The sequence below is a fragment of the Pseudoliparis swirei genome, chromosome 19 (assembly GCF_029220125.1).
Source record: "Pseudoliparis swirei isolate HS2019 ecotype Mariana Trench chromosome 19, NWPU_hadal_v1, whole genome shotgun sequence".
NCBI classification, from domain to species: Eukaryota; Metazoa; Chordata; class Actinopteri; order Perciformes; family Liparidae; genus Pseudoliparis; species Pseudoliparis swirei.
Window position 1 is genome coordinate 15,298,903 of NC_079406.1, and position 12,724 is coordinate 15,311,626.

The 12,724-nt window shown below is 42.5% G+C and overlaps 1 protein-coding gene across 1 annotated transcript in view; it reads right to left on the reverse strand.

Annotated features, from left to right (window-relative positions):
• Positions 1-232: 232 nt before the first annotated feature.
• LOC130210182 (dedicator of cytokinesis protein 2-like) overlaps positions 233-12,724 on the reverse strand; it is a 109,375-nt gene continuing 96,883 nt past the window's right edge. Inside the window, exons 37-51 of the mRNA XM_056440185.1 lie at positions 11,819-11,929; positions 11,271-11,360; positions 10,237-10,341; positions 9,614-9,755; positions 8,297-8,378; positions 8,096-8,180; positions 6,675-6,761; positions 6,274-6,450; positions 5,574-5,657; positions 5,331-5,468; positions 4,741-4,868; positions 4,005-4,200; positions 3,762-3,867; positions 3,032-3,180; positions 233-2,526 (exon numbers count right to left, since the gene is read on the reverse strand). Of these exons, the coding sequence (XP_056296160.1) occupies positions 2,464-2,526; positions 3,032-3,180; positions 3,762-3,867; positions 4,005-4,200; positions 4,741-4,868; positions 5,331-5,468; positions 5,574-5,657; positions 6,274-6,450; positions 6,675-6,761; positions 8,096-8,180; positions 8,297-8,378; positions 9,614-9,755; positions 10,237-10,341; positions 11,271-11,360; positions 11,819-11,929 (1,743 nt within the window). The 3' untranslated portion in view covers positions 233-2,463. The remainder of the gene's footprint in view (positions 2,527-3,031; positions 3,181-3,761; positions 3,868-4,004; positions 4,201-4,740; positions 4,869-5,330; positions 5,469-5,573; positions 5,658-6,273; positions 6,451-6,674; positions 6,762-8,095; positions 8,181-8,296; positions 8,379-9,613; positions 9,756-10,236; positions 10,342-11,270; positions 11,361-11,818; positions 11,930-12,724) is intronic.

Consider the following 12,724-nt stretch of genomic DNA (forward strand, 5'->3'; position numbering starts at 1 on the left):
GAATTAATATTGTTTTCCAAGTTTAAGTGTGAGGCACTTTATGTTTGTTTGTTGACTACCGAAAGAACACCGACATTAAACATTGAATGGGGTCAAATTAATCCTAAGGCGGGGGAAGGGTGTAATATTGATTCGGGTCAAAATGACCCTAAGGCAACACAAGGGTTAATAAGACGTGTAAGTACAGCACCGAACAAACCGACAGCTCCAATGAAAACCACTGGACTCTGACATCCCGTCAAGTCAAGTCAAGTCAAGTCTTTTATTGTCAGATACACAGAATGACACAGGGTCAGACTGGGCACTGAAATTCTTAGGACAAGGCACCACACAACAGAGGCTCAAAGTAACACTTCATCATAATTGCAGGAGTTGTGTCTTGAGTTTTTGACATGTTTACCATCGGGGAACCCAAGAAGCCACAGAGCAGGATCATTAACTTTGATATGAATATAATAAATGAAGCCAAGCGCCATTAATGATTCTTTGGTGGTACTTTTAAAAGTCAATGTTTTACACATTTCTCACTTCATACACAAGAGATTTTATTGATTCGTATTTAGGTAACTTTGCAAGACAGTCTTGGTATTTTAGAAGGGAATTAATCTGTTGGTCAGTGATCCAATGCGGCGCTTTCATCCCTTGTGAACACACACAGCGCATATCATTTGACTGAGCCACCCATCCATCCCTTTCTTGCTCTACTGATATCATCACTCTGTGGTGGAGCAATGGTTTGATCAGAAGATCCACATCCCAGACTGAAGTATTGCAGTACAGGACTTGGATGAATTGTATAAGGCTATTCTGCAACTTTAAATAGAGAAACACCAGATAATGACAGTTTTAATAAGAGAAAGGAAAATGTCTCCGTTGTTCGTAATCGTCCTCTGAATGTCTGTACTCCTACAGGACAGAGCTCAGAGGCTGTGAGGAAATAATACCACCATAGGGCAAATGGGAGACATTCATCCACATATATGAATCATTTTTTTCCTTACGTAATTACATTTTTACAATGTAGGTGATTTGTTATCTCTCTGATTTACTGCCCTGGCCACTAATTCATATTCATCGTATGCAACAGTCGGTCTTATTTTAAGAATTGATCTCAATATTTTTATTAAAATGTCACTAAAGTCAATGAAGAAAGTAAGACTTCAGTTAATATCCTGCCAGCTTCACCTCGTCACTACCTGTCAGGACGTTGAAGCGGTGTGTTCTATGGATCAGGGCGGGCCTGCAGGTTGACTGTACCCGTGGGTATCACCAGCGAGCAGAGTGAAGACAATAAAGTTTCACACTGGCCTAAAGGCTGCGATGTTTCTCCTCCTCACGTTCTTTCTTCTGCTGCAGGAGAAAAGACAAAATCATCTCAACACTCTCTGGACTTTGACTTGACTTTTTTTCCTCTGGATGACAAAAGTTCCTCCGATCCAGGGAGATCTGTGCCCCTGCAGACCTGTCCCTCCTTTATTACTTACATTGTTTACACTCCCTCTTACTCAGCGTTCAGATTATTTGGGGAACCAATGTGCTCGTGTCTAGCAACATCAACACAGATTACCAGTGACAAGCACAAAAGACCAAACCAAATCTATGACATCGTAAAATAATAAATCACTCGCCCAACATTTCAGGAAACGGGCATTTAAGAAGTTGTAACTAGTTACATTTACTCCATCACATGTAATTAACATGTGACATTTTTCTAATAAATTGTACTGTTAATGCACCATATCTACATAACAAAATATAAAAGGGCATTCATTTTGTGAAGACTAGAACATACATTCAATAGAGCCAGGAAACACACTATTCCTTTTAAGCTTCACGTTTTAAGATTTAAAAAAAAATTTAAATAGTTGTTCCAACTCATGCACAATATATAATATGATTTAGGTTTAAAAAAAGAAAAGCTAAACCGTTTTGTCTCGTCTCTGTGAGCACACAACACACGCTGTAGTCTTTGTACAGTGGGCTTCAAGGTTTGTTGCTCCCTATTATTTGTGAATGTATTAGACTTTGTTTGTTGTATCAGCTCCAAAGCCTTTTGGCAGTGTGTTTAAAATCCTTTGGGATGACACGGTAAACCTTTGTGCTTCATCAAGTGATTATTTTCCCATTAACTTCAGTCAGTCACAACAATGATGAAAAACGTATAATAAGAAGCTTTTTAATCAAGCACGGCGGCAGCATGTTTGTGTTTGCTCGTTCTTGTGGAAGCAGAATTGATTGAAGAGCTGTAAGATGGCATTTAGCTTCAGTGGAAATCACTCGAATTACCAGGAAAAGGCCACGCCACAGAAATAGTCTTTATTGATAGGTAAAATCAATTATATTAAGGCAATAGCAAGACTGTCAGTCAGACTGAGTGAATGAGTGGGTGTGTGCATAATGTGTTTGTGTGAACTTTGCAAAACAAACGCGTAAAGATAACTCAAGGAAAAAAAAGAAAGGATTTCAGAAATGATTGGCGCTGCCTTTGGCTGAATCACTGGGCTTCACGTCCTCTGATTTGGAGCTCTGTTGAAACAAATGACAGACACAATGTAAACACTAGTTGTTCTCTTCGTTGGAGGTTAACATAAATGAAATATGTCTGGAAAATTGTGTAACAATATTCAAATATAAGTAGATCAGACCTTTTACATGTTACCACTATTTGTAATAATTGGGATAAGACTGATGTTGTGATGATAGTAAATATTCATATTAATTTTCTTGCCACGAGTTAGATGAAAGGATCGATACCACTCTCATGTTTGATAAATATGAAGCCAGCCAGCTGCTGGTTTTCTTAGCGTAGATGACCATAGCATAGTGTGTATACTATTGAACAGAGCGAGGCTAACGGTTGCCGTCTGTCTCCAGCTGTTATGCTAAGCTAACCTTCCCCTGTTGACAATATTCCCTTTTCAGTTTCAGCAAGAAAATGCAAAAAGCACATTATCCAAAATCCTTTCAATCTACACCCAACCTGCAGTTCTGAATCCTGAACGTCAGCCGGCATGAAACCTGTTGGTCTCACCTTGGACTTGAAGAGGAGGTTGATGACGCCCTTTGAGCGTCTGTCGGCTGTTCGGTCAGAGTTCACACAGACAGACATGCTCTTACTGTCCCTCTTGGCTCTGACAGAGTCCAGCTCCTCTGCACCCCCCATCACCGCCAAGGACAGACCTCCACACAGAAAAACATTTAGTGTTTGTCTCATTCATAACCAACTGACAATGAACTCTCCTCCTGCAGCCGGACCATTTAAAGGGACTCAGGCTGTTGTCACCAGGAGAACTGTGTGTATGTTCAGAGAGGCTGCACAGCTGTAGTCAGCGATGCTCAACAGACACGGTGTCACCACACCATAGTCGATGCTGGCTCAGCGGGCCTGGACCAACATGGCAGGATGCCAGAGACACATACACACGTTTTGAGGTGACGGGTTATGTAACTTAAGCCATGATGAATACACTGAATGAGGTCGGTGCCCATTCCTGAAACTATTACAATCAACAAATCTGATTTACTATTGTGCCACTTCGCATCAGCGTTTCTTTTAGCTCAGGGTATTACTGCAACAGCTAGACAATTTGTTTTTAACACACATTATTTTTTAAACAGGCATATTCCTGCCGTGACCGTATGTGTCAGCAGAACTACACAGGACATGCCTTTCTATGTTGACCTTTGTGCCTTTGGTTAACAGGTCAAACTCACTTCCAGTGCACTAGGCAGCAGCATGTGATGTCATGTACGTTAGTCACCTGTGATGGCGGGCAGGGATCTGGAGTTGGCGTTGGTCAGCAACACCTTTCCTTCATTCGGCTCAGACAGGTTGGTGTCACTGCGGAACTCCTGTTTCTTGGACAGCTAGAGGGAGACAGAGATCACGCAGCATTCAGCAACCACTCCTCCACAGATGCTCAGCTCTAGCGCTCAATAACTTCTTTCTTTCTACCTTTCATCTTTCATCCCATGGTCTGCCTTCCACTAAAGCTCAGTCTCACCCGTTTGGAGTCCAGTGTACTCGTCCTATCTCTTTCCTCTGTGATGAAGATCATGCTGCTCCTCTTCTTCTTCTTCTTCTTACTCTTCCTCAGCTTTACCTCTGCATCCCCCACCGTCACCACTGCACTTGCACTGATGCTGCCGCTGGAGCGTGACAAGGTGGAGGTCCAGGAGGGCGACTCTGGGGGGGAATCCCTGGGAGGAGGCAGGAAGGGTGCAGGTTGCAAATAAAGGGGATTGAATGTAACTTTTGTTGTTGTGGCGTACATTTTTAAATGAAGAATACATCATTGCAGATTGAAATAAGATGTTTGTTTGACCGTATACCATTAATTAGAAAGGTATGGACATGTTATTGCACTAAAGTACATGTGCTTTGTCATTCTTGCAGCGAGCGCCGGGCTTCTCTTCACACTCTAGGTCACTCGGTAAATTCATCCGTCAACCCATATATAGGGTGTACATGTCAATTTCAATTCATTTGATTTATGTAGCACTTGAAACGCAATGTTTCGCACCAAAGTGCCTCACAGAGACAACCATATATGCTTTCACATTTAAGCATAGAGACATATACAGTATGTGCATCGATGTGGGAATGAAGGAAGAAATAGAAACAACTCTAAACACAATTCAGCAGTAGACTAAACATGTCCTCCCCCGTGGTCCAGTGTGGAGATTGGGCCCAAAATAAAGACAGACTTTTAAAACTGGATACATTTATGACCGAGCTACCTGTCTGCATGGAGCTTAGTTAGAGTCCCACATTCAGATCCCTGCAGTGAGGAGATGGAGATGATGGACTGACGAATGGAGCGCAGCATGGAGCGAGGACGAGTGGACTTCCTCTCATCCATGTCCGGCTGGAAATAGAGAGGTGAACATTGCTCAATAGGGCACGACTATAATATATCAGACAACAAGGATATTACTTTACCGACACTAACTGTGGAACAAAGCCGGAGAACATCATTAAAAAATGTAATCAAAGCAAAAGCCAGTGGAGTTCCTCTTCGACACAGTGCATCCCTTCGCCCATCATTAGTCTAATCGCTCCTCAAGGGCATCCCATCATGCTCTGGTTGTAGAGCATTTAAAAGGGTACAAATTCTACATCAACAATACACTCAAAGGCTTTTCAAAGTGCTTTGGTCTTTTAATATCCGCCGGGGCAGCTCATTTGCAACTTAATTAGCGTAGCTTTTCCACAGTAACTATTTGACCAGCCTTGCAGAAAAGAACATGTATGGGATTATAGAGAAACACCACCCTTTAGTAAAAAGTCACTCCCCACATTTGGCCTCTTCTCCCTCATCAGTTCTTACCAGCTCTCTCACTCCGTACTCCTTCTCCACTTTCTTCTTCAGCTGCTTGAAACACTCCTCCATGCGCTCTTGGAAAGGACGCAGGTCATCCATCACTCTCTTCCCATGGAGCGAGATCCCCCCTCCCAGTAAAGGGATCTAGAAATACAAATATTATGGTGTCAACAGAACGACCACATAAAAGCAACATATTTATTTGTGTGTGTACGTGTATTCACAAATGTGTGCTGGCATGTTCAGTACCTGCCATGCGATGAGGTCTTTGAGGCGCAGCAATTTGTCTCTGTCCTCTGGGTGCTGCTGGTTGTACTCGTCGGTAAAGAACGCCTGATACAGAAGACAAATTACAAACTCATTGAAGAAATTGCGGCTATACGTATCACCTCCCCAGTAACCTGTTCAGTTTGTATATGAATTAGTCTTCTTCACCCACATGTGCACTTTCTAGGGCCCCTGAATTCAACCTGTGTGATATTATCACACTGTTTGAGGATGAACTCTAATACTTCTCAAATAAGTTCCATGTATTTAATGTAATTTTTTTATTTATTTGTAAGCCACCCTCAGGAAGTGGTATTGAATGTACTCTGAAGATGACATAGTCTGTGTATATAAATTAAAAAGTACTGAGGTGGGTCAATCTTTTTCAATGAATTATAGCTTTTTTAAATACAAAATCTAGGCCTATGCAAAGCAAGCCAAAATCAAAGTAAACTTGTGATAGGTGTACTAACTAAACAATGGATTTTAAACTATGTCAAAGGTGATAGCAGAGGGTTATAAATTGGGAAATTCTTTACATCTTTATTAGATTAGATATTCCTTTATTAGTCCCACAGCGGGGACATTTCAGGATTATTATTATTTATTTACCTTATTTGTTTACCATATTTATTTATTATTATTATTTACCTTTATTTACCTCATTATTATTTTTATTTACCTTTTCATACTTGGCAAAGCCGCCCATGACAGCTGGGTCCACGATGCCATTGAGCAGCATAGAGAGGGGGTTGATGGGAAGGGTCCAATCAGCCTGATATTGGTTAATCATGGTCAGAATCTTCTCATTGGTGGACTCCATCGTCTCTATGGCGTTCTCCAACGGAGACAAGGTCGTCTGGAGCCGAGGGGGGGAAGAAAACAAGAAGAAAACAAGAAAATGTTTTTTGAATCAGTGGTGGTGACACCAGAACACGCAGCACTGGAGACAATAGCTCACAGCAGGTGTTGATGGTGGTGGTGGTGGTGGGGGGTTACTCCATGCTTGCTGTGAGCTGATGGAGTAACCCCCCCCCCCCCCACCACCCACCCACCCACCCACACACACACACATGCACTCACATGTTTCATGTCAGTCGCCTCAAACCAGCGCAGGATCCCCGGCAGCTTATACACGGTGGTGAAGGTTGTGCGTTCAATCCACATCGACTAAAACACAGGAATGGAAAGTTTAAAAAAAGTCAATTAAAAAACAAGACAACAAGGTGAGTTTCAGCCACTTGGGAATGAATGCTCATCCTGTATTAAACCCTTTCCAAACATGTAATGCTGCTGAAGACTAAATGTCTCAAGTCCTGTTCAGAAGTTTGCTGTATTGGGCTGGTGTCATCGCTGTGGGTGGATGTTAATACATTTTTATTTGATAAGGCGCCTTTCAAGGCACTCAAGGTCGCCGTACAACACAGTAAAACAGTTCAAGGATGGACACAATTAAAGCAGAACAGTTAAAAAGCAGAACAGTCTGCAGCAGAGCAACCAAGAGGGGGAACACGTTAGGCATAGGCCTGCCTGAAAAGGTGAGTTTTGAATAAAATGATTGAGTCAATGTTTCTGATGTCAGGGGGGAGGGAGTTCCAGAGGCGAGGGGCAGAGCGGCTGGAGGCTCTTGACCCCATGTTCTTCAGTCTTTAGCTGTAGCTTCCTATTCAGTGGCGTTACTCCTCCGCTCCTGAGTTAACGGTGGCCATCCTCCAGTTCCTTCTACTCCATTAACTGTGTTTTCTCTCTGCATAAGAGGCCAATCCCAACGATGCCACCAGCAACTTTAACCCCCGACTGCTGTACTGGCGGCATCAGGACTTGGTCTGGTCCTGACCAGCAGGGTTTCAGGGTGTCGTCAGAGTTATGAGGCAGATCCAGTCTCTTGGTCGGATTGTGTGGGGCCTTTTGTGGTGGTCTCTACGTACTGGCATGGCGTGAGATCACGGGGAACATTTCCACACAGGTCCTCGTGTCTAATATGACATTATCCCTTCATTACGCCTCAAAGGTAATAAAAAACCTCTTCTTTTTTAACCATTTATGTATTTCTTTCTGTTCTCTTGCGTGTTGGAGAATATCTTCACTCTTCACCCTCAATAGTTTGACCCTTTGGAAATCAATAAATCTCTTATTAGGAGAAAATAAATAATCTGGAAGAGATAATCACATTCCTACTTCTTCCCATCGGTCCTGCATATCCCTATTTATTTTTTCTCAGTGTTTTTGGTCTTTATTCATTTATATACTTATTTTCTTGAACATTAGGCGCTCTATTTTTCATCGGCCATTTGTTTTACATCTTGTCTTCATCAATATATTATCTAATCTTAAACGTTGCGTCTTTAATGCTCATTTGAAATCATATAATATAATCTGCTATCCCACACTCTGCTATAATACAAACAAATCATCTCATTTAACAGGAGCTCATCTTTTCAGACGATGCGAGTACATTATAATTCATGGTCCCAGTAGTCTTAAGTGTTTCCATACAAACTCACAACAAACTCGTTGTTGGGGTCCACGGGTCCTTTCCTCACGGGTCTGGAGTAGTGGAAACGCTGCACGTAGTTGGATTTGTAGAAGCTGCAACATAAGAAACACAGAACTAGACAATATCAGGACTGTCTATTATTTTCACTGCATATCATTTCACAGTTTTTTTAAATTCTCAAACTACTAAAACATGTTGTTTAACAAACTTGATAATCTGGTCGGGAACCGGTTTGCTCTTCAGGCGAGGAGGAATCTCCAGGACCGGCCTCACTGTGAAACACTGGATATCTGGTTCAGATCACTCAGGAAAACAACATCACAACATGCATCTCAAAATATCTGCGTCGGAAAATAAGACTGATGGTTGAGAGATGCATCAGACCTCCAGCGGCTGAGCTTTAATATAAGAGGTACAGCGAAAGTAAACGAAACATCTACGTTTCATCTCAGCATGATGTAATTACACAATGCATTTTCGGTTACAGGTACAGGAATGTCTTACAAGGAGCTGCCTCTCAACCGGGCAGTCTCCATTCACTTGGCGGTATGTGCTAAAAATGTTTACGTTATTTTTGATTGATTCTCGTTTGAATGTGCACCACCTCTCCTCGGCCAATCACATTAATGTGCATTGCTCAAAGCACCCAGAGTCTGCAACAAGCCAACGGGTGCCAAGAACGCTTTTCAGGACTGGAAATTCAACAATATAGTCCCCCTGAAGTCAGAAGTGGGCTCCAACATGTCCGTACAGTGTGAAGCTTGTTTTCCAGCAGTGAACCGGCTGTCCACCTTGAAATGCTCACTGTCTGACCTGAGGAGAATCACAGCTGTGTTAACCTGTTTAAAACATTTATTCGAAAATAAATCCAAAATAATATGTTGTTCTACTTTGATGGAGTAATTAAAATAGTTACATTATGTATCACATTTTCTATTAGGGTGTTCATTTAATTTAATTCAACAACAGCATTGCTCCACTACACTAAGTGTACTTTATTTGAAGCATCATCTCTCAAAACAAACCTCTGCATTTAACCCATCTTAACCCTCCTGTCGCCTTCGGGTCAATTTGACCCGATTCAATGTTTAATGTCGGTGTTCTTTCGGGAGTCAACAAACAAACATAAAGTACGTCACACGTAAACTTGGAAAACAATATTAATTCTAATAATTTTCTGGAGATTTTAATAGCTGGGGTCATATTGACCTCAAGGGTAAAATATGTTAGTAAATATAAAGGTAACAGGAGGGTTAAACATTGAATCGGGTCATATTGACCCGAAGGCGACAGGAGGGTGAAACATTGAATCGGGTCAAATTGACCGGAAAGCAACACAAGGGTTAAGCATAAGGAGCAGTTGGCTCTAAAGCACCAGGAGACGACCTTGTGGTTCAGATCAAGGACACTTCAACGTGCAGACGGGAGGAGTTGGGAATAAAACTATTAACCTTGAGGTCAAAGAACAGGTCGCTCTCCCCGTTGAGCTACAGCCAGCGCTTCCCTGGTGCTTGCAGTAGGATACACTGCAGCGGAGAGCTCCTGACGTCATCTCCTGGGATGGTGGTGGTGTTGAGGCGCACGGCGCTGGGGAACTGGCTCATCAGCTGGTTCTGAAAGTCCTCCCTGCGTTCGTACTCCTTGCCACGGTGGATAAACACCTTGTTCTGAAGCCACAAGAGATGGACTGGTGTTGATCATGCTACAGATTAAGCCCTTACATCTCCTGCGATCACACACACAACCTGTTTTTATCCCAACCTCCTCATAGGCCAGTTCATAAAGAGCTGGTAGAACTTACACACACCTGTCTCCTTTCTCTACCCTATCATTCTCAAACTCATGACCACAGCACTGAAATATATCCATTGGGTAAAGGAGTATAAACAATGTGGTATTTTATTTCTGCACTTGACATCTACAACGCTCCTATAAGGTACTTCATGTCTCATTCTGTTCATCATCTCACTGCTGTGTTTAGACTGCTGCAGTCTTAAATAGCTTCAGTGCTGATAATGGAGTCTTTGTTACCTCTTTGCACAAGGAAGGGAGTCTGTGATACCTCCGTGCTCCTCACACATCGTGTGAATCTGTTTGCTTCTATTCTAAGAAAAGAAGACTTCTCGTCCAACAGTGACAAACACAAACCCTGAGGAATGGAGGGTAGCCATGGCCGTAGTAGCCCACTGCAAAGTAGTCTGGTTTGGGCCTCAAGATCTTCATAATGTTTTCATAGAACTTGGCTTGCTTCTCCTGTCGAGAGGGAGAGAGAGACGGAGCAGGTGTTCAGGAGAGAGTTTCAGAAGTGCACTGTGTGCAGCCGTCGCAGTTTCATCAGCGTGTGCCAATGACAAAGCTACACTCAGCAGAAATGCAGGACGCAGGGCCTTTGAGGGCGATCGACGGAGCACAAATAAAACGCACAGCATCCAAGGGCAACGTCTGTAATTTATATAACCACATCAATTCTACATTAGCAGAAAGAGAGACACTAATGCAGTCGTATAAAGAAAGGGTTCTTTTCATTGTTGGGAACAAGTGTAATTCTCTGTGGAGAGGGGGAAAGAGAGTCGAGCGAAGGGGAGATGGAGGAGAAGGTGGTGCTGGGTTTGGGAATGGAGGGAATGACTTCTGCTTTATTGTTTAGGCAAGAGATGAAAGAAACAGAGGAGTGATTGAGAGGATGAATCTAGAAGGGTTGGGAGCGGTTTTAAGTTGCTGGTGATTAGCAACGAAGAATCACACTTTGGGGGTCATGTGGTAACTGAGGAAGCTCAAACCAGTTCATCTAAAGGACGACATAAAGGGTCAAGTACGTATTGTTTTTTAAACATGGATGAATGGTTGTGCTGAATCATTGGTAGTATTTGTGTAGATGACTGGGAACAATATCTGAAGTTTAGAAAACTGTGTGTGAGATTTAGAATCTATTTAAAGACTGGCAGCTGGAACATTTATATGTTAAAAATAAGCTGCTGAACTCCAAGTGAGCTATGTTTCTGCTGCTATCAAAAGCATAAACATTTCCTTCAAGAACTCCCTTAGGACATCAGGGACATCAATACCATCTATAAAAGGACATTTAGTAATAATAAAAAAGGACGAGGGGGTGAAATACAGAGAGAAATGTGAGAGCATGTGCAGAAGATACAGCGTGAAGGTTTGAGAGAGTCGTGCTTTACCAGTCTCTTGCTGAGTAACTCGTAGTCAAAGATCTCGTTTTCGTACTGCTCAGCTAGTTCCTTACACAGAGTGATGGCCTCCTCCCACATCTGGAACACACAATGAGAGGAAGAAGTGTTCTTCATTACAACATCTGCTTATAAATGGGCAGCAGCTGTCGTTGGTGGGAATTCATCAGGTGGAAATCTCTGTTTCCAGGTCTCTGGAGGGAAACGTCTCTTCCACCGCTTCAGAGAACATGAAGCACTCACGGAGAATTCAAAATGAACGAAAAACCAACAGTGCTCAGAGACTATGACTGCATGAGTGCAACACTGTCTCATCCTTGAAAGATTGTGAATGTTAAAGACAGGAAAGAAACATTTTCCCCTTAATAAAACTCAAAAAGTGAACAATCATTTGCCTAGTCTTGTGATCTTTGTAATCCTTCTGTAAAATTCAAAACACTTCTCCGATGCGTGATGTTAGCGCATTGATCAACATTGTTCAAATCATCCCTTTGCTCTATGATGTTATGAAAGAGACTGAAGTCTAGCGCCAGGCTGACCTTGCCCTTGTCGAAGTACTCGATGATGGTGTCGTAGAGCGTTTCTTTGAGCTGCCGCTGGGTTTGCGAGCCGTGGGACTCAAACTGAGGGCCGCACATCTCATCTAACCACTGGAATGGAGACAGAAGGGGGGTAGAAATAACAATAAAGTGAGATACAGTTTTGCGGAAAAGAAAAAGTTGCAGTGAGACCAACTTTGTTTTTCACGCTCCTGTTTATCATGATGTTGAAACGAGAGTGGAAGAGAAGAACTAAAAGCTTTGTGTCTTTGTGGTAATAAGTCGTAAGCCGAGTGCGCACAAAAACATGCAGCGTCATGTTCATTAATTATGATGAGGAAATAGTTAATCTTCCATTACATAAATTACACAGAAATTAATTTAGAAAATAAACAAAAAATGCAAAATGATCTCTCCAAAAGTGACTTATGTAATTGGAACAAGAGGATTAGAGCTGTGCGTTACAGCCCGCGGGGATGACGGGACTGACACTGAAGATGAATGGCGATTATAAAATGTTTTTATAGAGTTCAACTGCTTTGATGTAATGACACGAGACATTGAGAGGAGGAGGGAGACCGAGAGAAAGGAAACGATGCCCTTATTCCCTGTTCCTCTCGGTGGGCCTCTGAGTGTCCCATAAAAGAGATGAAGAGACTAAAGAGGTCGAACACACACATGCGTGCGCTCATGCTCACACAAAAACCTGCGCACACGCGGAATCAATCACCATAGGGATGGACCCACGGTGGCCGATGCAGAGCCATAAATTAACCTCGAGGCTTCATCTTTTGGAGGCCGGCGACAAAGCAACAATTTATCAGCTCATAAAAAACTGTTCTGCTCGTGGCAGACAGAAAAGTGATTAGACAGCGAAAGACACTGGGTCCAGCATTAAAACGACAG